Source organism: Typopeltis vanoorti, chromosome 12, assembly GCF_054136105.1.
Source record: "Typopeltis vanoorti isolate ZY-2024b chromosome 12, IOZ_Tvanoo_1.0, whole genome shotgun sequence".
Lineage (NCBI taxonomy): Eukaryota > Metazoa > Arthropoda > Arachnida > Uropygi > Thelyphonidae > Typopeltis > Typopeltis vanoorti.
Genome location: NC_143560.1, coordinates 36622445 through 36647289, shown reverse-complemented (window position 1 = coordinate 36647289; position 24845 = coordinate 36622445). Strand labels below are relative to the sequence as shown.

General features: G+C 32.1%; 1 protein-coding gene across 4 annotated transcripts in view; it reads left to right on the top strand.

Moving 5' to 3' along the window:
* LOC150100698 (cardiolipin-specific deacylase, mitochondrial) overlaps positions 1-21225 on the top strand; it is a 67379-nt gene extending 46154 nt beyond the window's left edge. For all 4 annotated transcript variants that reach the window (XM_090402216.1, XM_090402217.1, XM_090402215.1 and 1 more), the window contains exons 11-12: positions 6350-6912; positions 19212-21225. In XM_090402216.1, coding sequence (XP_090258342.1) covers positions 6350-6912; positions 19212-19311 — 663 coding nt within the window. In that variant the 3' untranslated portion in view covers positions 19312-21225. The remainder of the gene's footprint in view (positions 1-6349; positions 6913-19211) is intronic.
* Positions 21226-24845: the final 3620 nt, after the last annotated feature.

The following is a 24845-nucleotide window of genomic DNA, read 5'->3' as shown; positions in this document are numbered from 1 at the left end:
TGGACAAACAGGAAGAATAAGTGATATCCATCTGGAGGGACACAGAAACTATGTCCATCACTATAAATCCTGTCATGTACACTACATCAGTTTTAAAGTAATATACCATGGATCACCAGATCCACTAGAACAAAACCTCCCATTTTTATAGAAGCAGATATAAATCTGTGAGATTATTTTTAGAATATGTCATAGCATTACAACATTGGTGGTGATCTATAGCGTACTCATCAGTGCATTACTAAAATTACGTTAGCAACTTATATTCATAGTGAAGAATTTATGGAGACACAAACACACATGTTAGAGTAATTACTTTACTTATAATTAAGAAAATAACCTTCAATGTTTTGACTTCTATATTGAGGTCGTCATCAGAAAATGATGTATGTTTTCTGACGTTTCGACCTCTTTATCGAGATCATCATCAGGAAATGATTTATGTATGTATATAGATACATAAATCATCAGTATTATGTTTTCCTGATGATTACCTTGATATAGAGGTGGTTGAAACATTGAGGGTTATTTTCTTAATTATAAGTAAAGTAATTAGTCCAACACGTGTGTGTGTCTCCATAAATTCTTCACTATAAATGCTGACCACCATGTAACCTTAAAAGAAAGGATTAGTAACTTATGTTTCTGTCATATTCCTTCTTGTCTAGAAAGCAACTGAAGAAGATTTAAAAACTTTTTATTATTTGTAAAAAGTTTGTTATTTATTTATTTAATCCTGTCATGAATTGCATAATTGTGAATAAGTTTTAAACTATTAAGCTTTGTCTATTGCTCCTATTGTAAAAATAGTTTGCAAGTGGTATCAGATTTCTATACTGAAATCTAAACAGAAGTAAGATCCTAGATATATGTAATTTTACTATGATAATTCTCTGTTATTCCCAAAATTCTATCTTAACTTGAACTATAATCAAATAAACTGAGTCTTCACACTTCAATATGCAAAAACATAAAAGAGTTTGATGATACTAAAATACGTTAAAAGAAATTTACAATATTCTGAACTTAAACCGCAACTTACAAAATCTGAAAAGATAATTAACTAATTATCATATTTTATCTGGTTTTTGGGCCCAGAAATGTTCCAGTTAAAAACAGCATGTCTTTTAACTGCATCTGGACCTCTCTTGAAAGAAATGGTTTCTTTATTTTTTTCAGCAGAAACAGTTCTTCTCTTGAAAACCACTTTATCTTGGAACTACAGATTTCCAATTCTCAGTTAAAGATGCAAAAAGTTTAGATGATAATAAAATTTGTCATCTAAAAAAAAGTTCTTCAAATTTGAACACTGTCTAGCATTCCTCCTTTGATGCCTTCTTGAACAATCTGACAAAAATGTTTCTTTTTCATCTTCAAGAATCACAATCCTTTTCCTCTTCCTGTATGAAGGATTCCTAAGAAAAATGATCAAACACTTAAAAATCAACTCACTGTCTTCTGAAACAGCTGTTAAAAATTACTTCTCTAATGGAACCTTTAATATCTGATAAATATTTCTCTTCCTATATAAGAAACTTCATTCATCCAGTTCCAAAATTCCTATAAATTTCTTCCACAACTGTTATTCCAGTTACTTTTGTAACACAACAGCTAAATAACTTTCAAAACATCTTTCTTTCTTTCTGAAAGGCTGCTACTAACAGAATTTTTTTCTCACCAGTTCCAAAAACTCTTCCATATCACTACTATCTCTCTCTCTCTCTCTCTCTCCAGCTGTTTACTTAGTTACTGTGTTCTTTTCACTTGTGCATGCTCCAACATGCATCTGCTTGAGTCATGAAGTAAGGGGAAAAGTACTGCCATTACACATTACATTATCTTCACAGTGCTTGCTCAAAAGCAGTAAAAACTCACATTTTGAGTCAACTAAGTAAGTCTTTTCAACTTATGTATTTTAAACATACACAAATATTAAACTGTAACACTAATTTTAGGTCAGACTAACAAGCGAATCTGCTACATTCACTTTGTTAAAAATTAGTACTACACATAAATATGATATAATAACTGTGCACGACTACTTATATATAAATATAAAAACAAACAATTAATCATGCAATTCTCACAATATAAACGCACTAACAACCGAAAATGGTAACTTGAAATGGAAAATCTAAGTTTACACTAATTTACACAAACAGAATTCTGTAGAACATCTATATGGATATACTGATGGTTTACAACCATTTTCAACCTATAAGCCTGTTCCCATCTTGGTTATCCAGTGGCGTAGCTGGGGGGGGGGGGTTCCACCCCAGGCGGCACTTTTTTGGAGGTTTTCACATGAGCCACATGACAATTCTTTTATGTTAACTTAATTTTTATTACTTAATTAATAATTAGTTTTTAACAACTATATGTACAACTAAAATAAATAAAATATAACAAAACCGTTACATTTCCCTGTCATACTATAATTCAAATTCTAAATTTTTAATGCAGCCCGCACTATCTGAAAGATTGGAGACCCCTGATATACATATTAAACAGTAGTGGTTTAAGCAAAGAGCCTTGCAACTCACTGCTAGTCACCTGATTTCTCCTGGATTTGTGCTCTTCCACATACTATTCTTTAGTATCTGTCCATCGGCCACCTGTATCCATATTACCAGTTTTGTAACATCCCAATTTTTACAATTTGCATAACTGAGATTTATGTGGTACCTGTCCAGGAAAATCCAGCAGTGGCATCATTTATCCAACTCAGCCATCACTCTGTTATAAAAAGTTAATAACTTACTTAGGCATGACCTACTCTTCCCAAATTCACACTGTCCTCACAGAGTATAATATTCTTATCTATTCATTCCCGAATTCTGTCTCTGACCAACTTTTCCAATACTTTTACTACCTCTTCAAAGATAATGATTGGTCTGTAATTTTCTACAGCAGTTTTCAAACCTCTTATATGCAATAGAACCATTTTGTCTTCCTCCCACTCCCTTGGATCTTGACTAGAGATGAGACTTAAGCTAAAGCCTAGTCAGAGGTAATGCCAATTCTTTTGCCTATTCTTTTAATATGTGTACCAATTTCCTGCCTAATTCCACAGCACTCTTTTCATGGAGATTCTGCAATATCCGAAGTACTTCCAATTCATCAGTCTGTATTCTCATATCAGTTCCTGTCACAGCAATATCCTCACTTGGATATAGACTCTTGCAAATTGATTACTCAGTAACTCAACTACGTTGTCTGCTTCTGTCGCCTTCCTACCATCAGTACTCATTAAGGTTATCTGTCCATAGTCATTCTTTCTTTTACTTACCACATAGCAAAGAACCCTTTAGGATTTCCTTTTGCCTGCTTGGCTAACTTCTCTTAATCTGATTTTGTCTTCTTTACCATGTTGGTCACCTCTCTTGGTTGAGCCATGTACTGCTCATGAGCTTGCTGATCGCCTTTGTCCTTTCATATGCTCCACAACACTTTCTTTTTTTGCAGTTCCTGCTTAATAATACTACTCATCCATCTAACTCCTCCTTGATTTATCCTCCTTACCTTGGATATACATTCTGGTATTTGTTTTCTTCAGATATCCCTTGAGCACAGTGGTGGCTTGTGCATAGGCACTGCAGAACTGCAGCACCCCCAATTTTTCTCGATATATAAATATATTTATTAATTTATTTATATTTGCTTGTAATATTTAATTTTGTCATCAACAATCCTATACAATTCTCTTATTTTGTATAAAAAATAATAAAAATCCATCTTGTAGTACTTAGGAGGGTGAAGGACGCTAGCATCACTGTTTACCACAGTGTCATATTGCTAGTATTTGCTATGTGCGCAAGCATATACACATTGTAGTGAGATGCGAGCTATTAGCGTAATGCGGCACTGTCCATCGTGCAGTTTCACTGTTGTTTATATGCAGTTTGCACCAGGAGTGGAGTGTTCGTAGTGCTTATCGTGTTTACTCCGTCTCTTTAAATAGTTGGACGTTACAATTAAAGACATAACATTTGTTAGAGTTTTTATTTTAGAACATTATTGGGGTTATGATAATAGATTTTATTTTTAAGTAATTTTGAATTATACTAAACTGTATAATTTTATTGGTAATAAACAATATTTTTTCATGAAACAAAACAAGAAGAATATATTTTATTTTTAAGTAATTTTGAATTATACCAAACTGTATAATTTTATCGATAATAAACAATATTTTTTCATGTTTTTTTTTTAAATTTTTACCAATGTTTTTGATATTTTATCCAAACATGTATTTATACACTGTACTTACAGTGTGTATGTATATTTCGAAAGTTGCATCCCCTCCCCACGATTTCAAGCCACGAGTCGCCATTGCTTGAGCATCTCCTGTGCTTACATCTTTCCTTTGTAGATTCTTATGTCATGGCACTGTTTTTAGTTGCCTCCTAAGCTTGTCATAATCACCTGTCCTGTTGTTCTACATACATGCTTTCTTAACTGAAAATTCCACATGTTTTGCTGCCTCTAAAATCACTACTGCATGATCACTCTCCTAATCAAAAGCAATGTGGCCACCTTGGTTATGAACAGTTCTTCTGATTTACCAGCTCCAACACTCAAATCCTAAATCCCTTCCATTGCATACTGTTTCAAGTAATTATCTCATAGCAAGTGAATAAATCTCATTTCCTTCCCTCCACAATCTTTCTGCTTTCTAATCTTTTCTCTATAGTTGAAGCCCTTCATAATTGTTATGGGATGCAACTTACTTAACATGCACTCATTGTGCTAATTGCATATAACAATGAAAAATTAGCATAATAGCAGCAACCAACTATATATTTTGTCCTTTTTGTCTCTGTCTGACATCAGATTGCTTCAAATGAACTGCCATCCATGTGTCTGTCTTCTTGTACTGCTTCTTGTACTGTCTTCTTGTACTGCCTTCTTGGCTGCAGTTCATCTGTTATTTTCTATCCCTGAAAATAAAATACTGTACTCTTACATTCTATCCCTATAACTACATCATCTACTGTCAACCAAGTCTCAATAATGCCTATAACTTTTGCTGAGGTTGCATCAACCAATACCAAAAGCTCCTCTCTTATTCCTGATACTTCTAGCACCAGTATACATAAATAATAGCATCATCTTGGGTCCCCAACCACCTTTATTCCTTGTATTGACTATCTGATTCACTTTTGTTCACTTAAAAGACCAGAAGACCGATTCTGCATTTTTAGGTCAATCTCACACTCACTTGCCTCATTGGAGCCTGCACATGCACCCACATATACAACAAAATGAATTTGGTTTATTCACACACAGAGAGACTACATTGTTATAATTAACAAAAGTGCAGTTGAAATGTTCTCACAATAATTTATTTAAATCAAAAGAAAAATCAAGGCACTGCTGAAATCACACTCTACATTAAAACTTAATTTACTGGTTGCAGCTTGAAAGGCTTTTGTTTGATTGATTTGGATTTTGACCTCCAATTTCATACAGTTAGCCACTTCAGATAACGAAGAGAGAATGGCAGTTCTGATATTAGGATGCTAGTAGCATTATTTGGAATGGAGGAATGAAATAATTGGAATTGGACTAACCACTTGCAAATTATTTATTACTTTTTAGTTAATTGAGATAACAAATAAAGGACAATAATTTTTGAATAGTAGGCCAGTTGCCATTATTCCATTTTCTTAGCTCCATTTGGAAGCTGTGTTACAGTAATTTTTCCACCAGAAGGAACCATAGCAAAGAAAGAAAAAAAAAAACTGTATATTATGAAAGAAAACTGACATTATTTTTGAAATTGGCATGCCAAATCAATTTGAAAACTATCATATATACAGGTATTATCTGTCTTTTCAGTTATCTGACTTACCTAATGTCACAAGTAGGTCTATGTGATAATCAATTACTGTATTATTTACATATTCCTAAACTGAATGAATTATATCATACTAATTTGTATTGCCTCTGCAGTTTTTTTTAACCAAAGTGGAAGTAAACTGAACATCACCATATTGGTTTTATTGAACTAGTGAATGGATAACATAAGTAAAGATAGTAAATGGATAACATAAGTAAAGATCTTTGAGTGTGTTTATGTTTCTTTAGGTGTTGCACAAATCTAGAATCATGCTGTTTACCTAATTGTCACTTCTCTCTTTCTTTCTGTGTGTGTGTGTGTGTGTGGAGATTGAGAACACTATTAATAGTACAATTTTGTATAGTTATATTAATTTGTTCATAATTGTATACAATGTTTTTTAAAATTATTTTACAGTTTTTCTTGTGTAGAAACAATGCATTATCGTTTAGTTTTATAATATTGTGAGAATCTTATACTAAAGTCTTATTTTCAAAATATCTTTAGAATGAAGCTTTCTTAGCTGGCTGCCATTTTGTGAGAACATATCCAGAAAGTATGGAGCATGTTAAGAAGCTTGATAATAGCAACAAGGATAACTTTCAAAAGGAACAACTGAATTCTGGGTTAAATGGAAATCATTCATTTTCTACATCGTTTCCTAATGTTCAGAATGTCACAACTACATTAAACACGGCGCAGAAAAAAGAAGTTGAAATAGATGCCAGTTGTAGTGTTAGTAACTCTCAAAGAACAGTTTCATTTCGCAAGCTAAGGCTCGGTCAATTTGGTGTAAGATCTGTAGATCCTAAAAGGACTCATAATTGGGACTCTTTTTCCAAAAGAGAAGCTTTGAATTTCATGAGAGGCATAATGGATGAATGTACACATTTAGGAAATTTCTCATGTCCGGTGGATCCTTCTTTATCCATTATTGTAGCAGCAAAGCATGATGCATATGTACCAAGGGAAGGGATCAAATCACTTCCAGATTTGTGGCCCGGATGTGAAGTTAGATATGTTGATTGTGGTCATATTGCAGCTTTCTTATTTAATCAAGGAGTTTTCAGGTATGTTACAATTGTAACAGTGTAATTATTTAAATACTTTAACAATATCTAAGAACTTTTGGTTTATTAAAAAAAGCTTTAAGTGTTGATTTAAAAAAAAAAAATACAATTCATATACTTAAATATTTTAAAATAGTTATTTATTAGTAATTATTAAAGGAAGAGCCATACAACTTAATTTCAGTGATGTAAAATAAATAGAAATAGGAGATATTAAAGTATTTCAAAATTGAATATATGTCGAGAAAGTTGTTTATAAGTTGCTTATTAGATTTTGGGTGTGTTTCACAAAGTACATACACCTTTTTAGATTCCTCTTTCTGTCTGATCATCTCTGTATACACAGATAGTACACAGATGATCTTGGAATCCTTACCAAAAAGTCAAGCTATCTCTATTTCTGTTTTGGTTGGTATTAGTTTCGACCTTTATTGAGGTCTCTTCAGTGGGAACCAGGCCCAAGTGCTTCTGCCTGGTATCTCCACTTGGGTCTGGCTCTCACCGAAGAGACCTCAATAAAGGTAAAACTAGTCTGGGCCCTTCCCTTAATGCATAACATTATACATATCTGCAAGGAGATGTGTTTTGCATTATGGGAGATACTGAGATAGGAGTGATGTTAGCTTGCTCCACCTTTGCAACGAGTTGCCCAGTGTTGTGCCACCTCACCCCAGTCCTGAAGATACTTTCAGGCACAAACTTTGTTTGCTCACACTTGGATAAAGGATTAAACTAAATTTATTATAGATATTTCCATCAGTTGTAGTATTTAGCTGTAATAGCTAAATACTACAACCATGAAAGAAAAATCATTGCACGTGCAATTAATTAACCAAAATAGAGCATCGATAAATGTTTCACAGAGAAAATGAAACCTAAACAAGTAAATTTGTTACCTAGTGTAAGAAAATTTCCAAACTAAGAACAGTATTTATTCTTACATCCTTATGCATGCAAGTCTTTTTCCATATTCAGAATTGATTAATTTGATGATCTGACATCAAAATCATGATAGTCCATAAATATTATGTTAATCTTAGAAAATTGCAAAATCCTAAGTTGAATAGATGTCATCCAGACACATCAGTATAGTTGCAAAATACAATAAAGGTAGAATCTTTATTAATTAAAATTAAGAGAAATAAGAAATGTGATAAAGCTAGATAAGTATTATCCAGAGGTGAAGCCAGCAGAGGAACTACAAAAAGATCTGGACTTGATTGATGTCACAGAGAAAAAAAGTCCAAAATAGATCAAATCCTGTAAATAATAACTGTCATTATTTTAATAATGATTATAATTATACAGGTAATAAGGATGAGAAAAAGGAAGAAAATTATGTACTGTAATTTATAGATGAACCTTTGATTGACATGATAATCATCTTACTGGTGTGTTATTTCATTTGTCAAAATGAGTATTAGTATAATGCCCAGCTGCAGAGTAATTATAATAATTATTGCTTTTTTTTTAATTGCATTTAGAGATTCTCTTTCTTTTCAAAAAAAAATTAATTAATTAAAATATAAGCAGATGCAGTTGTCATTTCAAACATCCAAAACATCGAACAAAATGTGTAATTAAATTATGCATAGTTCATAACCTCCATCTAGGGCACATATGCATTGTTTTTGATGTTCACAAGTATAATGTAAATATTTTTTTTTTCTATATCAATGTTTATTGTTCCAAAGTCATTTATTTTAATTGAATTTAAAATGTTTTAGTATTTGTTTGCAATTTGTATTATGTAAATTTTTTGCATGTGATTAATTTTATTGTGCTTCAGGCTGCTAGTATCATAAAATAGGCCATTAAATGTAATCTTCAAAATGCTGGGTATGAGAATGGAGATGGGAGAATTGGGCAGAGGATATATCATATCTGATATATCCTCTGCTATATATCTGAGCACACAAGTTGAGCACTGTAGTGTTGATAAAATTCTTAGGTAATGTTATTCATAAGCATTTTCTGTTAGTTCCTCATTATGACTGAAACAAATTGTTTTTTAGCAGAGGACTTGATTAGTTTTTGTTTTTGATAGTGGCATTCAGGTTGGTTCAAGGATTAATCAGATTTATGTGTATGGATTATAAACATGCTGACATGCATGAACATGTGAAATTGATGTCTTTGATTCCTTCCCTAATGGAGATAAAGGTTCATCTCCACTAAAACCCATTAAGCTTTAGTGGAGATGTCTGCTTCTTTTGTTCCAGCTTGTAATTTGAACTCTAATTCAGTAACTGTTGTAGTCCTGGAAATTGCTGCTAGTCAAAGCCAACATTGTCATCTCTGATTACTCTCCCTGCTGTTTTAAGGATAAGCAAGAAATATCATTGCTATCTTTACTCCATGATCATTGTTTTCTTACCAACTTCTGCTATGTTTCATTTTCTGATGCATAATTAGAACAGTGTGCTGCATGTAGTAAATTGAATAAGTATTTACAGTGGCATTAAGTCATATCAGTATTCATATTATATTTCATTTTTATCTCTTTAAACAGCGACTTGAATTAATTTTGACATTATAATCCCAGTATCCTCGGGTTTTTGGTATTTGTTTCTGTATTGTGTTTCTTTTATTCTTTAATAAATTTTTAATAATTCTGTGATGTCCTTTAGTAAATGATTGTTTATTGGAGGCTTGAAATTTCGGCAATGTAACATTGTCGAAATATAGGAAGTATTGATTAAAGTTTTCTTTTAATTGATATTTAGTATACTTTGTAATTTCCTGAAATAATTTAATAGTCATTGATAGCCTTTCATGGATGGGATTGACATAAAAAAGAAACATTGTAATCTACCATTATCCAACAATCAGGAAAGCAGTGTGCCATTTTGATGATTGAAAGGTCAGGTAATTAAAGTACAATTACATAGCAGTGACTTCTGATACAGTGCAATTACATAACACTGTATACCAGAAGTCATTTGCAATGGTTGGTTAGGTGAGGGGTCATTGTTTTGAAGGTTGGATAATTGGTAGATGATTGTAAATAAATAAAAAGTAAAGTTATGTTGTTGTATTTAATACTGGATTTGGGCAAATTAATATCTAATGAGTGTTGCTACACATTAGGGAATGTTTTTGCAGATAAAAGAAGTAAGTGACAAGGAGGTTGACAAGCTTATGGAAGCATTGAATGATTGATTGATTGATTGGAAACAGGAAAACACATAGGTGATAAGAAGAAGGAATTTCTCAAGCTGCTTAGTGATAATTTTCTTATGCAATATGTGGTGAAAGCTGTTGTTGTTCTTGTTTGAGATTATGGCCAAATCAACTAAGGTTATGAAGTCCAGCATATTATGTCTGTTAATTGTATATTTTAATCTGGCTGGTTTGCGTGTATTGCTGGATACAAAACCTGAATTGTTTCCCGGAGGAAAGCCCTGCTATCTCTGTATGACATCAGTTAAGTGTCTTTATAAAAGAGCTTTAAAACTGAAGTCTGAGATGAAGAACTGTATAAAGTTCTTTGCATTCTAGACAGGATTCAAAGCCATGTCTCTTTTGAAACCAAAGGTATGAACGATACCAGTTGAAAAACACAAGCTACTTAAATTATTAATATTGAATCTATTATTATTATTATATTGCAGCTAATTCCTTTTGGTGATATTTATTAAAATGCCATAATATTGTGTTTCGCTTCAGTACAGCATCAAAGTATAAAACTTGTTGATATTGCCAAGCAGTACATAAACATGTTATAACAGCCTTTTCAGATACATGAATAATATTAATAATAACATTGCACCAGGCTGGGCAGCTTTCACATGAAAAATGATCTTTTGTAAGTACTTCAAAAATAATTTTACTTAAAGAATATTTAAAATCTGATATTTAAATGATGGATTTTATGAGTTATCACTTCCTGCATTTTCCATGCATTTTTTTTAATGTTTTGATAATTTAAATTGGGTATATTTACCAGTATATTCTATAAACATTCATTCCTCTTACTCATATATGTTTTTTTTTATCTTCTTATCAACTACTTTAAGTCATGGAATTACATGAAACACATGAAATTACAACCTCATAAAGTATCCAGGAAACATAAGTAGTCTAAGAAAATAAATGAAAATAAAGGAGGGAGAAAATTCAAAAGCATTACCATTTGTTATTGAATTGAGAATGAAATAAAGCAGTAAAAAAATACTTAATTTTTAGTTGAACTAAATAAAAAATATTTACATCCGATTTCTAATGTTCATTGATGACTAACATGCTTAAAGAGACTTTTTTTCAAAGGCATAAGTTACACAAAGAAAAAAAAATTTCAAGATTTCTCCCACAGCCTTAAATTCAGTCAGTAAACAAAGAATATTCAAATTCCTTAGCTATTATGGCCTACCCTCTCAAATTAACGCAATAGCAGAACCATTGACTATTTTCAACTCACAGAAAATGGATGCAGTATTACTCTAGAGATTTGACAAGCCATGCCTTCATAAAAAGTCTCAGTTTCATAGTTGTTAGTATGTTAAATCATTTCTGATATTCAGACATTCCTAAACCACCCAGATAATCTTTGTAAAAACATAGTATTAATTTTGTTAATGGTCAATAGCAATAAAACCAGAATTCTAAAAATAAAATAAAATAGAAAGAAATGTTAAGTGACATTCTAGAAGAGAAAGGCTTTCGGTATTTTGATTTCTATATTGATATCTGTAATATAGATATCAATATATAGTGAAAAGAAAGCACTAAATTTCTTTTTCTCTAATTAATATCTGGAAATCCAAACTCATCACCACAAAAATAAACACTAAAATTCATTTCATTAGCATACTGATGTTCCCATATATATATATATATATATATGTGTGTATTTTTGGAATAACCTCCTTTCAATCAACATTAGGATATACATGACTAGACCTATCCCATATCTCATTCTTTGAAGAAAGTCAGCAAAAGAGCTCAAAATATCAGCTGTTGTTTGAATCAGGTGATTGAAACCAGCCAACATAAGTTAATATTACTAATTAAATTACTGAATCCTTGATATCATAAAGTAGCTATTAAATGTTACTTACATAGTAGTTATTTTCTGTAATACTATATATAATTATGCTTATGAGCAAAAATGTAAAAAAAATTAGTTTACAGTTAGTCCTCGACATATGACTTATGTGATTTACTACCACTTGTATGTACGAGGGGCCATCCCATTACCACGTTCACTGAATGCTACCTCACTCCTGCATCCCTTAGACCAGTGGTGGTGAACCTTTTTATGTGCGCTGCCAAAAAATCAAGTTGCTGACATGCTGGGCAGTTTTTAATAGGGGAAAATTAATAGAAAATTAATTAATTAATTTAACAAATATAAAATTATGATTAAATTAGTGATCAATCACTGAACTAATGAAATCTTATAGCATATTGTAGTTTCCTCAGGCCAACATCATTAAATTCATTTGTGCTAATTTTCATTAACATATCCCATTCTGATCACCAAAAATTTATAATATTATTCAGTGTAAAATTAATTATTTATTATTAAATTGATTTTAATGATGGTTTGAAAAAAAAACGGTAGTGAGAAAAATATTTATGCATTGTAATTCACCATAGAAGTCATCTGAGCAGGGGAAACAGCAGAAGGATGTCAACTTATCACGAAACACTTACCATATTTACTTGAATATAACTTGCCCTCACATACAACTCGCACCCCTGATTTTACTTTACGCAAAAATATATTAAAAAGTTTTGCATATACCTCACACACAAAAAATGTTTAAACGTGTTCACATCGAGGCAATGTAATAACTTACTCCCCGCGGGTAACAGCATGTCCTCCCCAACAGTCGTTATACTGCAGATGCAAGAAAAACAAGTAGTTTTATTGTATCCCTGAATAAGGTACAGAGGCTTTTGCAGTCTGTGTAATATATTTCTCAACAAATAGTGCAATTAGAGACAGCTGGAATAACAATGGCACTAACTAATGAATGACATGTCCCCTCTCACAGAAACTATCCTGTATAGACTCAATCAAAACCATATGTTGCACAGGAAACACAGTACTTACATAAAAACTATTGTCCAATTTTTCAGTTACATGAAATAAGTGTTTATTTTATTGCATTTGAAATTCTCGATGTCATAATGACAGATCACAAAGGCTAACTTCAAATAAAATTCTACCACAAATTGAAACGTCATATAATGGGTGTGAGTTGGCCCCAGCTCAAATGCAAACAAGCAGCAATAAAATTCAACCAAGGGTTGAAACTTTGTGTGGATTGAGCTCACTGGTAATGAGAAGTTCCATCAGAAAGATAAACGACATCCCATTGTGAATTTGTTAAAACGAAGAAATATATAGTGAATGTTGTTATGACAATTTCAGATGTTATGGAATTCCGTTGAAGAGAATTAGCATTTCAACTTAACAATTATCGGTTGCCTTTGTCTTTGGGTCGCTCGATCGTTTGTTAATATTGCACCAATCATATGCATCTTCATAGCTGCTCTCTCATGTAAAACAAAATTTAATTTGTACGTATTGTAACAATTAAAAAAAAAAAAAGGTTGCATAATTTATAAATATATAAAAGGATATCACCTGTAAATCACTGATGTGACAACAAAATTCCTGGATGTGCCATCTAGCACATGTGCTATAGGTTCGCCATCTAGGCCTTAGACCAAGGTGTTATTGCTACCTTCAAGGCATATTATTTAAGAAATTCTTTTGCTCACATGCCACTGAGGATGAGAAAATCCTCAGAAACTTTTGGAAGGTGTATAATATCTTGCATTGCACAAAGAATGTAGGTGCAGCATGAAGTAAAGTAAAAATTGGGGGTGCTGGAACTGCAGCACCCCCAATTTTTCCCGATACATAAATATATTTATTAATTTCTTTATATTTGCTTGTAATATTTAGTTTTATCATCAACAATCCTATACAATTCTCTTATTTTGTATAAAAAATAATAAAAATCCATCTTGTAGCACTTAGGAGGGCGAAGGATGGTAGCAGGACCGTGTTTACCACAGTGTCATATTGCTAGTATTTGCTACACACGCAAGCATATGCACGTCATAGTGAGATGCGAGCTATTAACATAATGTGGCACTGTCCATCGCGCAGTTCCACTGTTGTTTATATGCTGTTTGTGCCAGTAGTATAGTGTTCGTATGCTTATCGTGTTTACTCCGTCTCTTTAAATATTTGGACATTACAATTAAAGACATAACATTTGTTATAGTTTTTATTTTAGAACATAATTGGGGTTATGATAATGGATTTTATTTTTAAGTAATTTTGAATTATACTAAACTGTATAATTTTATTGATAATAAACAATATTTTTTCATGTTTAATTTTTTTTTAAATTTTTACCAATGTTTTTGATATTTTATCCAAACACGTATACGTGTATATGTGTTTGGATAAAATACAGTGTGTATGTATATTTCGAAAGTTGCAGCACCCCCACGATTTCAAGCCACGAGCCAACACTGAAGTAAAGTGAGAAGAAAATGTATGAAATTGTGTTTTGAAGAAGCTGCTGAAAATATATATTCATGCATTGACATAATTCAATAAAAACAAAGCCTTTGAAAATGTTGGTAACAAGATAACACTGCTGGCTAGAGTTGGACTTGGAGATTGACAATGAATATAGAGTATTTGGTGGAAGCTGTGAAATGAGTTTTCAAATGAAGACCTTTTAGATCTAGAAGTACAAAAAAAAGTTGAAAAAGAGAAAGAGAAAAACACACTAGAACAAGAAGCAAAAGCTAAGTCTCCCAAAAAAATTTACAGTGTAAAAACTTGCAGAAACAATTGCACCTGTTAATATGGCAATTCTGTTGTTTGAGGAAATGAACTCCAGCATAAAAAGACAGAATGATGCAAGCTGCAGTTCCTTGCTATGGAAAAATTTATACAGAGATGAAAAGGAAAAACTGTGCAGACAAAGTTGCATTACATGCAACTTTGTCTGCACATTTTTTAAAGAAGTTCTCCCCCCCCACACACACACACTCACTTCAGCTGTTACCTAGCCCTCCTGAAGATGAGTTTGAGCCTTTCACAAGTTATGCATCTGGTCAGTGGCGAATTCTCCATGCTTGCTGTGCAAGCTCATTAATTGAGAAAGTAGTAATATTTATTTATTAATAAATGCATGCATTTATAAGCATTCCATTTAGGCTTTTAATTTTGTAGACAGAAGACGTTTTAGGCTTGTGTGGCATTAATTGAGCTTCGTATTGTGTATCGAAGTCCAACACTAGTCAAGCTACCTTGGCTTGCTCGGCTGTGGGAGCATCCATGTCCTTGCTTCAGCACTGTGATTTCATGCATGCGCATAGCCATTTCCGCTCCCTCCACGTCATCTCACCCTGTTGCTTAAACATGGGCCATACGCCGTAGTCAAAGTAGCTCTAGCCAGCGAGCTTCAGCCAGCCTTTACAAGTGTGCATGTTGCTTGGTAAAATTAAGTTACAACCAACTTTTTATGACGATGTTATTGACCAGTTCATAAAGAAGAACTGTAGGGTAGAATTTGTGTTCAAGTAGTTAAATTGAAAAAGATAGAATATCATTTGTAAAATAAATATTATATTTGTATGATTAAATGTACATAAATTTCTAAATACAGGTAACCCTCGTATAATGCAGTACTTATACAACGCAGTCTAAAATTGTAGTAAACCCCTTGTCAAATGCGGAACTTATACAACACAGGTCCGCTAAAAACGCGGTCTACAAATTGTAGTAACCCTTTATCTTTTCGTATGTTTTTCACTGCGCGACTTAAAAATCAAATTTTATCTTCATGAAATTTGTGTCTGCCTGTATCCCACATGTAATTATAAGTAGCGAATTTATATTAGGGGAAATACCCTTTAGCACGCATGTACCTCAATTGTTTACCGAATAAAACGTTTATTGTTGAAAATTGTCCTCGTTTCTGCCAGGAAAGTGCATTAAAAATCATAAGTGTATTCATCTCAAGCTGAGCACTTTATTTTCTTGTGAGTTACATACAATATGTAATGCTTGCTTTTTTTGTGTAAAGAATTATTTTTATAGTAATGGCCACAAACTGCAATGAAAGGGAAAAACCAACATTGAAAACAAAATTAATTTCTCTCGAAGAAAAATATTCAAAATCATGGATCGGTTGAAAAATGGAGAAAAACCAGGAGTTTTTGCATGGACTTTGAATTTAAATGAATCAACAATTCGATCAATCAAACAAAATGAACATAAAATCCGAGAAAGTGTTTATTGCTGGGTCAATGATAAGTGCAAAGCGCGTTGCTCGTGTACGCGATATTCTAATTGAAAAATGGAGAAATCTCTGATGATTTCAATAGAAGATTGCACCTAAACTTACACGAATTACCTGAATTAAATAAAAATATATTTTTTGTTGGATATGTCATTGTTGTTTATATAATTTAAAAAAAAAAAAAACATTTTGGAACATAACCCTACTTTTTCTGTGATCTGAGACTTGCATAACGCAATTTATATAACGCATCATTTCCGCGGAACCTAACATCCGTGTTATACGAGGGTTACCTATACATAGTTTTAAATGGTCAGTAATTCATTATTCTGCTGATCAGACTTCAATCACACCTCTCATTTCCTGAATGATAACAAGAGCAAGCTTGAATTTCAAGACCAGCATTCGCCCCTGCATCTGGTGAACAATCCTCAGAATGCTTTGTTTCATTCAATAAATTTGAAGAATCTGCTGACCTCCACTCCCTCCTCTGATGAATCATTCAGTTAAGAAAGCAATAGCTTCAAAGAATTACTCTTGCCCCATGTTTCCAACTAATTTTTTTTTTTACTGATATGTGCAGAAGCATTGTACATTCATGTTTCATTATTTATTACAATACAATACAGTAATTTTATGTTATAATTTACACATTGTATTATTTCATCATAAACAAAGATTAAAATTTGTTTTCAAATATAACAAAACAGACCTACACCATTTAGCATTCAGGTATGTTCATTGCTAACTTATGGTTTTGGTTCCTATAGTGATCTCTGACTTACAACCTTTTTGACTTGCAACAGGATCATCAGAATAACTCCCTCCCCTTTCATAAGTCGACTATGCTTTGAAAATTATACCTGAACATTTTATATTATTGATAATTTCATAGTGAATCTAGAAGTAAATTTTTTTAAAACAATAGTGATGAACTTTTTTTTTCATGCTTAGCTAGGCTGTCAGTGGCATTTTGTGTGTGTGTGTGTGTGTGTGTATTCTCAAACCAGTTTGCCTCTTTAGGAAGAAAAAACTTGATTTTCAAGAGGAGGGGAGGGGAGGAAAACTACTAACTTGGCTCTATATGAAAGAAAAATCTAAATAATATCCCTCCTATCGTACATTAAATTTGAACTTGACATTTTTTGCAGTCAGATGACATGTGATAAAGTCACTTAAACACTGAAGGTCACGAAACAGAAAAGTTACATGTAAGATTATGTTGAAAGTTTATAATACTTCTACTCAGGATATAGACTAATCATTAATAACACCATATGCCAGCATAAAGATGTGCACAAGTTCACATGGAGAGAAGATGCAAGAAATAATGTAAGCCTCATTGACTACATTACACCATTGTTGATAGTGATATCTTCATGCTCGTTCAGGATACAAGAGTGTAGAGAGGATTTAAAATTGGAAATGATCATCATGTAATGCTAAGTAATATAAAAATGAAGATCATGTTGAAAAAATAGTATGTAAGAAAGTTTCAAAAATAAATAAAGTTGAGCAGCTTTGACAGATAGACTGTAGACAACTGTACAAACATCAAAGAAAAAATTAAGCAGTCTGAAAACAAGAACCAAGCCTCAGAGTCTCGGTGGCAAACTCTGAAGAAAACATTGATTGATACAGCTAGGGAGGTATATGGTGAAATTGTCTGTAAGGATAGAATAACGGCAGGGTGGAAAAGGAATCAGAGATAATAAAGGTAATGTGAAAACTGAAGATAACGATATCCTAGATGTCTGAAGTAATTACTTTGAAAAACTGTTAAACAAAACAAGCAGTGACAGAACAGTAGTAGAAAATTTTCAAGACGAATGCAAACAGAAGTACTTATCACTACTTGAAGTAGAAAAAAAGCCATCAAAAACTTGTAATGTGAAAAGGCAGCTGTAATAAATAGATACTATTCAATCAGAAATGCTTAAATGGAGGTATAAAAGTTTTGCAGTGATAATTCAGAGGGCCTGGTCAAATGGTCAAATTCCAGTTCATTGGGGTAGAGCTCTGAAAGTTTCCATCCATAAAAAATAAGGGGAATAAAGCTAAATATGAGAATTACATAGGAATTTCACTACCACACCAGAAATACCGATATTGGTAGTTAGACACATCAGTTTTTGCACCATCCTTGTACAATGGAACTGTCATGCATTCCTTCCATTCCTGACCTGACTCCAGTTGCACAAACATGTGAAAGGCCTAGTCAATTCGGTTGAACAATCCTTAAGCAAACGTACTGATATTCCACATTCTATTGACAAATTCTTATCCAGGTTATGCAATAGCTCTTCAGCCTCATTTTTATGCACCTCTAACTCTTCATCCACTGTAGCAGTAGTATGTGCACCATGTTACATACATCTGGTTGATATATCTTAGCAAAGTGAGCACTAATTAATTGAAACAATAGATCATTTACAATACATCTCATTGGAGAAAAATGCAGTATTGAACATAATAAAATACTATGTCAAAATTTTACGGAAGCCTTCAATTAAGTGTGACAGCAGGCTCTATTCCATACAGAACTAGCATGGAATAGATAATAAAATAGTACACCTAATAAAAACACTTTAACATTCCTCAGAAATATTAATAGAAATCAGTGTAAACTGTAGCAAGCTTTTCAAAATGGAAAGAGGTGTGTGTCAAGGTTGCAAACTTTTGCTGATGTTTTTTAACTTATATTTGGAATATATAATAAACTTAGCTTTGGAAAATGGTGGTATTAGAATTACAGTTGGGGGCCAAAAAATCAATAATCTTTAATTTGCTGATGACATTGAACATAATAGAATGAACATCAGGTACAAGAATTAAACAATAAGTCAGAAAACACACAAAATTACCAGATAGAATATATTTACCTCATAGCTTTAGTTTCTTCAGTGTGATCCTAAATCAAACATCATCAAAAATGTTCAAACATTTATAATTAATTTAGGAAATATGGTAGTTTTTTCATTTGTAATTAATGTATTTAATATTTGTCTTTTTCAGGAAGGCAATCATTGATTCATTTGAACGGACTACTCAGAAATACTACAAAAGCAGCTTATTTACATGTGACACAAAATTTGAAGAAAACTACAGCAGATGATTAAGTTCTTTTAATCATCAAATCAAATTGTGGCACAGTAGTTAGAATCCTTAATGAAACATAAAATATCTGACTGTAAATGGTTTCATAAGTATTCTTCCTTTCTTTCTTTTCTTTTTTTTTAATCTACAGAAATTTTAAAACAAATATAGCTAGAAAGTATTTGTTTTGCTTCTGAATATATTGTGTCAGATTTCAAACAATGTCTCTTAAGGTATCTTTAGATATCTTTTTTTTAGCATATGTTTATACACTTTTTTATGAAAATATGATCCTTTATAGAAATGTTAAACATATTTCTCTTTGCATATGTTTATTGAATATACAGGAATGCTGTTTTAAAAACAGTGTATAGATTGATCATTTTTGTGTGTGTTTTGCAGTATACATTGTTATCTGGGATGATTATTAAAGTTTGAAGTACTGAGCTTTAAATGTATCCAACAAAAATTAAGTGTTTTGCTGGGTTACATCATTACTCAAAGAGTGAGCATAAAGCTTCTCTCTAAAATTTAAAAACGTTTGTCATATAAAAATCTCATGGTATTATAATGTTACTGTTAGCTGAAATGAAAGTTAAGGACATTTGTCTATAACAATAACTCTCTGTACTAAACCATCAGTTAACTTGCATTAAAATGACTATAAGTAATTTTTTACCAGCATCACTGGCCATGTTATTTGTCTATAAAATTTTCTATAAGCTTTCATCATGTAAATTATTGCTTATATTTAAAAGTACCCATTCTTTGATTTAAAAAAAAAAAAATGCACTTACCTCCAGAAAATTATAGAAAAAAAAAAAATTAGGAACAAATAAACTGCACAACTTGAAAAAAAGTTTTGTTCCATAAGAAAATTTAAATAATCAATAAACACAAGAGAATTACAAATTATTCAAGAATTTCACTAAAACTCCTTTATATCTAATTGAATGCCTTACTCAAGCAAGTTCTAGATTTGATCAGCAAAATCATAATTCATGAAATATGAAATCCTTGATGGATTAAATTGTTTATTCATTTTCTGTGAAAGAAATTACCAAAAAAAAAAAAAAAAGTAGAACAGGCTAATCTTAAAATTTCAAAAATAATGATATGAAATTTGAAAAAAAGCAGACTTATATTAGAATGTTGTATATATATATATATATATATATATATATATATATATATATTGAGGTCACATTGCAGTCACTTTCAAAGTAATAGTAATTCCCTCATTACATGAATGAAACACTGGTTCCAGTGTTCCTTTCATGCAGTATAGCAGGATTGGAAATCCTCTTCTCTTAGCTCATTAATGGTCCCTGTCACAGCTTATGGATGGTTTCTACAGTCTCAAAATGGGTACCTGCATGTTGCTCATCTTCCATGTTTTTTCTAACCCCCCCCCCACCCCAAAAAAGCCATCTTGTGCCATTTGAACAGCATGTGATAAAGAATCATTACCATACACCCACTTAATTTTATCGAATGTTTTGGTAGCACTGTCATTCAGTTTAACTAAATTTAATCACACAACGTTGTTCAAGATTTCACTTTTCTATTTGTATGATGAACACACCATACATATGCTTACTAAAAACACAATAACTCAACAGGTGTTTAGTCTGCTGATGAGAAACTGGTAATGAGAGAAATAGTGGGAATCACTAACATACTATATCATTGTCAGTTCGACAGTGCTGCCAACTGGCACAATAAAAAAAACTCATTACTTTTTTGCTAGGCCTTGTGTATGTGTGTGTGTATATACACACACACACACACACACACACACACACACACATATATATATATAGACATGTAGAAAGTATTTTACCTTGGGTATAATAAATGTTAAGAATACCAAGCAATTTTTAAACCTGGTTTTACTCCATTTCCCAAGTAAGCAAACAGACAAATAAGTCAAGTTTGCACCTGCAAGTGATGCAAGTCTAGCTGATCCTACAGTTAGTGCAAGACCAGGGCAACTCGTGGTAAAGGTGGCATGAGCTCCGATCACTAATCTTTATATTTACCCTTAATGCCAAAACACATCTCCAAGAAGGAGATGTATGATGTTTTGTATTAAAGGCAAGAGGCCACTACCCAGACCGGTTTCGACCTTTATTGAGGTCTCATCAGTGGGAGCTAGGCTAGAAATACAAAGATTTAGTAATACAGAGTTCATAAGTATTTTACCAGAACAAGTTGCCATAATGTGTTTTAACCTTATTAAATAAAAATCTCTGGAGGAGATATAAATGTAGAAAGTATTTTACCTTGGGTATAATAAATGTTAAGAATACCAAGCAGTTTTTAAACCTGGTTTTACTCCATTTCCCAAGTAAGCAAACAGACAAATAAGTCAAGTTTGCGCCTGCAAGTGATGCAAGTCTAGCTGATCCTACAGTTAGTGCAAGACCAGGGCAACTCGTGGTAAAGGTGGCATGGGAAATGCCACCTTTACTTTTGCTTACTTGGGAAATGGAGTAAAACCAGGTTTAAAAATTGCTTGGTATTCTTAACATTTATTATACCCAAGGTAAAATACTTTCTACATTTATATCTCCTCCAGAGATTTTTATTTAATAAGGTTAAAACACCTTATGGCAACTTGTTTTGGTAAAATACTTATGAGCTCTGTATTACTAAATCTTTGTATTTCTAGCCTAGCTCCCACTGATGAGACCTCAATAAAGGTCGAAACCGGTCTGGGTAGTGGCCTCTTGCCTTTAATACAAAACATCATACATCTCCTTCTTGGAGATGTGTTTTGGCATTAAGGGTAAATATAAAGATTAGTGATCGGAGCTCATGCCACCTTTACCACGAGTTGCCCTGGTCTTGCACTAACTGTAGGATCAGCTAGACTTGCATCACTTGCAGGCGCAAACTTGACTTATTTGTCTGTTTGCTTACTTGGGAAATGGAGTAAAACCAGGTTTAAAAATTGCTTGGTATTCTTAACATATATAGACATGTATATACATGTATATGTATATACTGCACACATTACTTGTGAGATGGGTAATTTTTAGTTTCAAAATGTACCAGTAATACATAACTACAGATAAATATTATTACATGGTTTCATATATTTTTTTAATTTAAAAAATTCTAAAAAAATAGTGTAATATACCCTACGTATATAAAAGCGGTTGGTGAAAAAATTAATTTTGACACCAATAAAAATTATCTATATTAGGTACAGAGAGTTAATGTTATTAATCAACTCTTTTAGAGACCTGAATTGTTGTAAATTTGCATTCTGTGAACTGTATAAGAATATTCATTTTGATTGTAAGAATACCACCTTAGTTTAATACTAAGAATTTGCCTGACTTTTTTTTATATTGCTAATTAAAAAAGTGAATTGGGTGAATTTATTGAAAAATAAGAATTATTCATAAAATGTGAAATGCTTTTAAGTTAAACTTGACTGTCATAATTGACAGTCAAAATTGACTGATACCATCTGTGCTGCTGTTTATGTGCAGTTTTTTTTTTTTTTTGTATGTGTGAAATTATTGCATGTTTCATGAGTGAATTATTTTAAAATCCAAGTATAAAAATTTCTTTATGATTACTAATAGGCATGATGTATACATCTATTATACCTCCATGTGTCTTGGAAATGTTTTTGCTTAAGCTATTAATGCAAATAAATATAAGAAAATTAGTTTACATATATATCCAAATGGGAACATCAACTGCAATGTCACAAATTTGAAATGTAGAAGTTAGTGTGGATGTTGTGTAGAATTGAATGTTGAAATGTAGGTTTTTGGTTTTTAAATGTTTAGCATTTTATGCTAAACATCTAAGTCAACTGAGATGCCATAAAATGAAATGAATATACAAATAACTTACTTTGGAGATAGAGAAATAGTATTTTTCACTGAATAAATTACTCCTTTTCTCTTTGTTAAAAATTTTATTTTATACTCAATTGGATTAAAAGTAATGAATAACTACACTCTTGTCAAATACAAGCATACTTAGCAACCATAAATATTAACGAGTATGCAAATTTAAAAAAAATAAGTAGAAAGTCTATGATTCATTATCTGCACATCTGTAAAACAGAATGAATTCTAACTGGGAGGATGTTTTTACAATAGTGTACAGTATACTATGCTACACATCTATTTGAATGCTGTGAAAGGATGAGGATGGGCTGGTGATATGAAGCTTAACTGACCAAACTGTATTCTGTATGGACTGAAACTACATCTTCCCCTTAATGTGTTAAGTAACTTTGTAAGAATCTAATTAATGTTATGATAGGGCAGTTAATCCCAGATACTATGTTGAGAGATATTATATTCTCTAGTTTAGCTACTTGAAGGGATGATTCAAGTTTCTGGAAGGGAAATGATATCTCTGTATGAGGCCAGGTAACTTAAATTCATTTGAAAAGTCCTCTCTGAATAAATCATAGAGATTCTTTTTTGTCCCAGACAGGATAGAATCATGGATCTTTCCATCTTTACCATTATCAGCTAAGCTATGGATGGTGTTTTGGAAACTAAATATGTGTTATGATTATATAGTATAATAAAATGCTGTGTTGATTGAAGGTTTTTCTGCTATACAAGGCCAGCCCATCACTGTTTGCATCAGAGAACTTGGGCAACAAAATGTAAATACTAGAACATCTTCAGCAGAATTGAAAATAATCATCATTCACATAAGAAACATTAAATGGATAAGAAATGAAGAATTATCAAGAGGAATTGGAGAAATAGAGAAATGCCTAGAACCCAGTTCTAATTAATAAGTATAAAATTATTTATTCAGGCAGTAGAAAGTAGGGAATAGAGTAAGTTGCTGTTATGGTATTCTGTAGAAAATAAACTTGAATTGAAGCAGATTTGAATAAGGTGATATAGGCAGTTTCAAAATGGAAAGTTGGGCAATGAGACTTATTTGTGCCTGTGGTCCCATGGTAGGTTCTGACAGAGCAGAAGTAGAAATGGTTTTCAAGTCATTAATTGACTTCATTCTTGTAAGAGATTTAAATGTCTGAGTAAGAAAGAAATTCCAGATGTATGAAGTGTTTCAGAAAAATATGGAGAAAGGAGCAGGTTTAAATAATAATAGCATGTACCTGCTAGGATAAGAAGTCACTGTCATCACCATGCTGGTGTTGAGTGTAATAGATATCCCATTAAGAAAATGTGTAGTAAAGAAGGAGAATGTTGATAACAATCAGAATCAGAGAGCTCTCAGATGTTATTATTGGTGAAAAGAAGTTCTCTAGGAAAGGCTGATGGTAATTGTCAGCCCAAGAAAAGAGAGAGAGATTTGCTCTTTTCTAGGTAAGTTTATTCTTATTGAAGATAAGAGAAATAAGCCTGTTTTTTTTTTTATTATTATTTTATTTAAGAAAAAAAAAGTCTGTGTTTTGGTAGCATTAAAGGTAACAGGTTGTCTCATCCCATTGAAGAATGGATGGAGATTGGTGTTTAAGATGTGGTGTTGTAGATCTCAAAGCTTTGGATGTCTGAACACTGCATACTTTGTTAAATGAATACAATGAAGGGA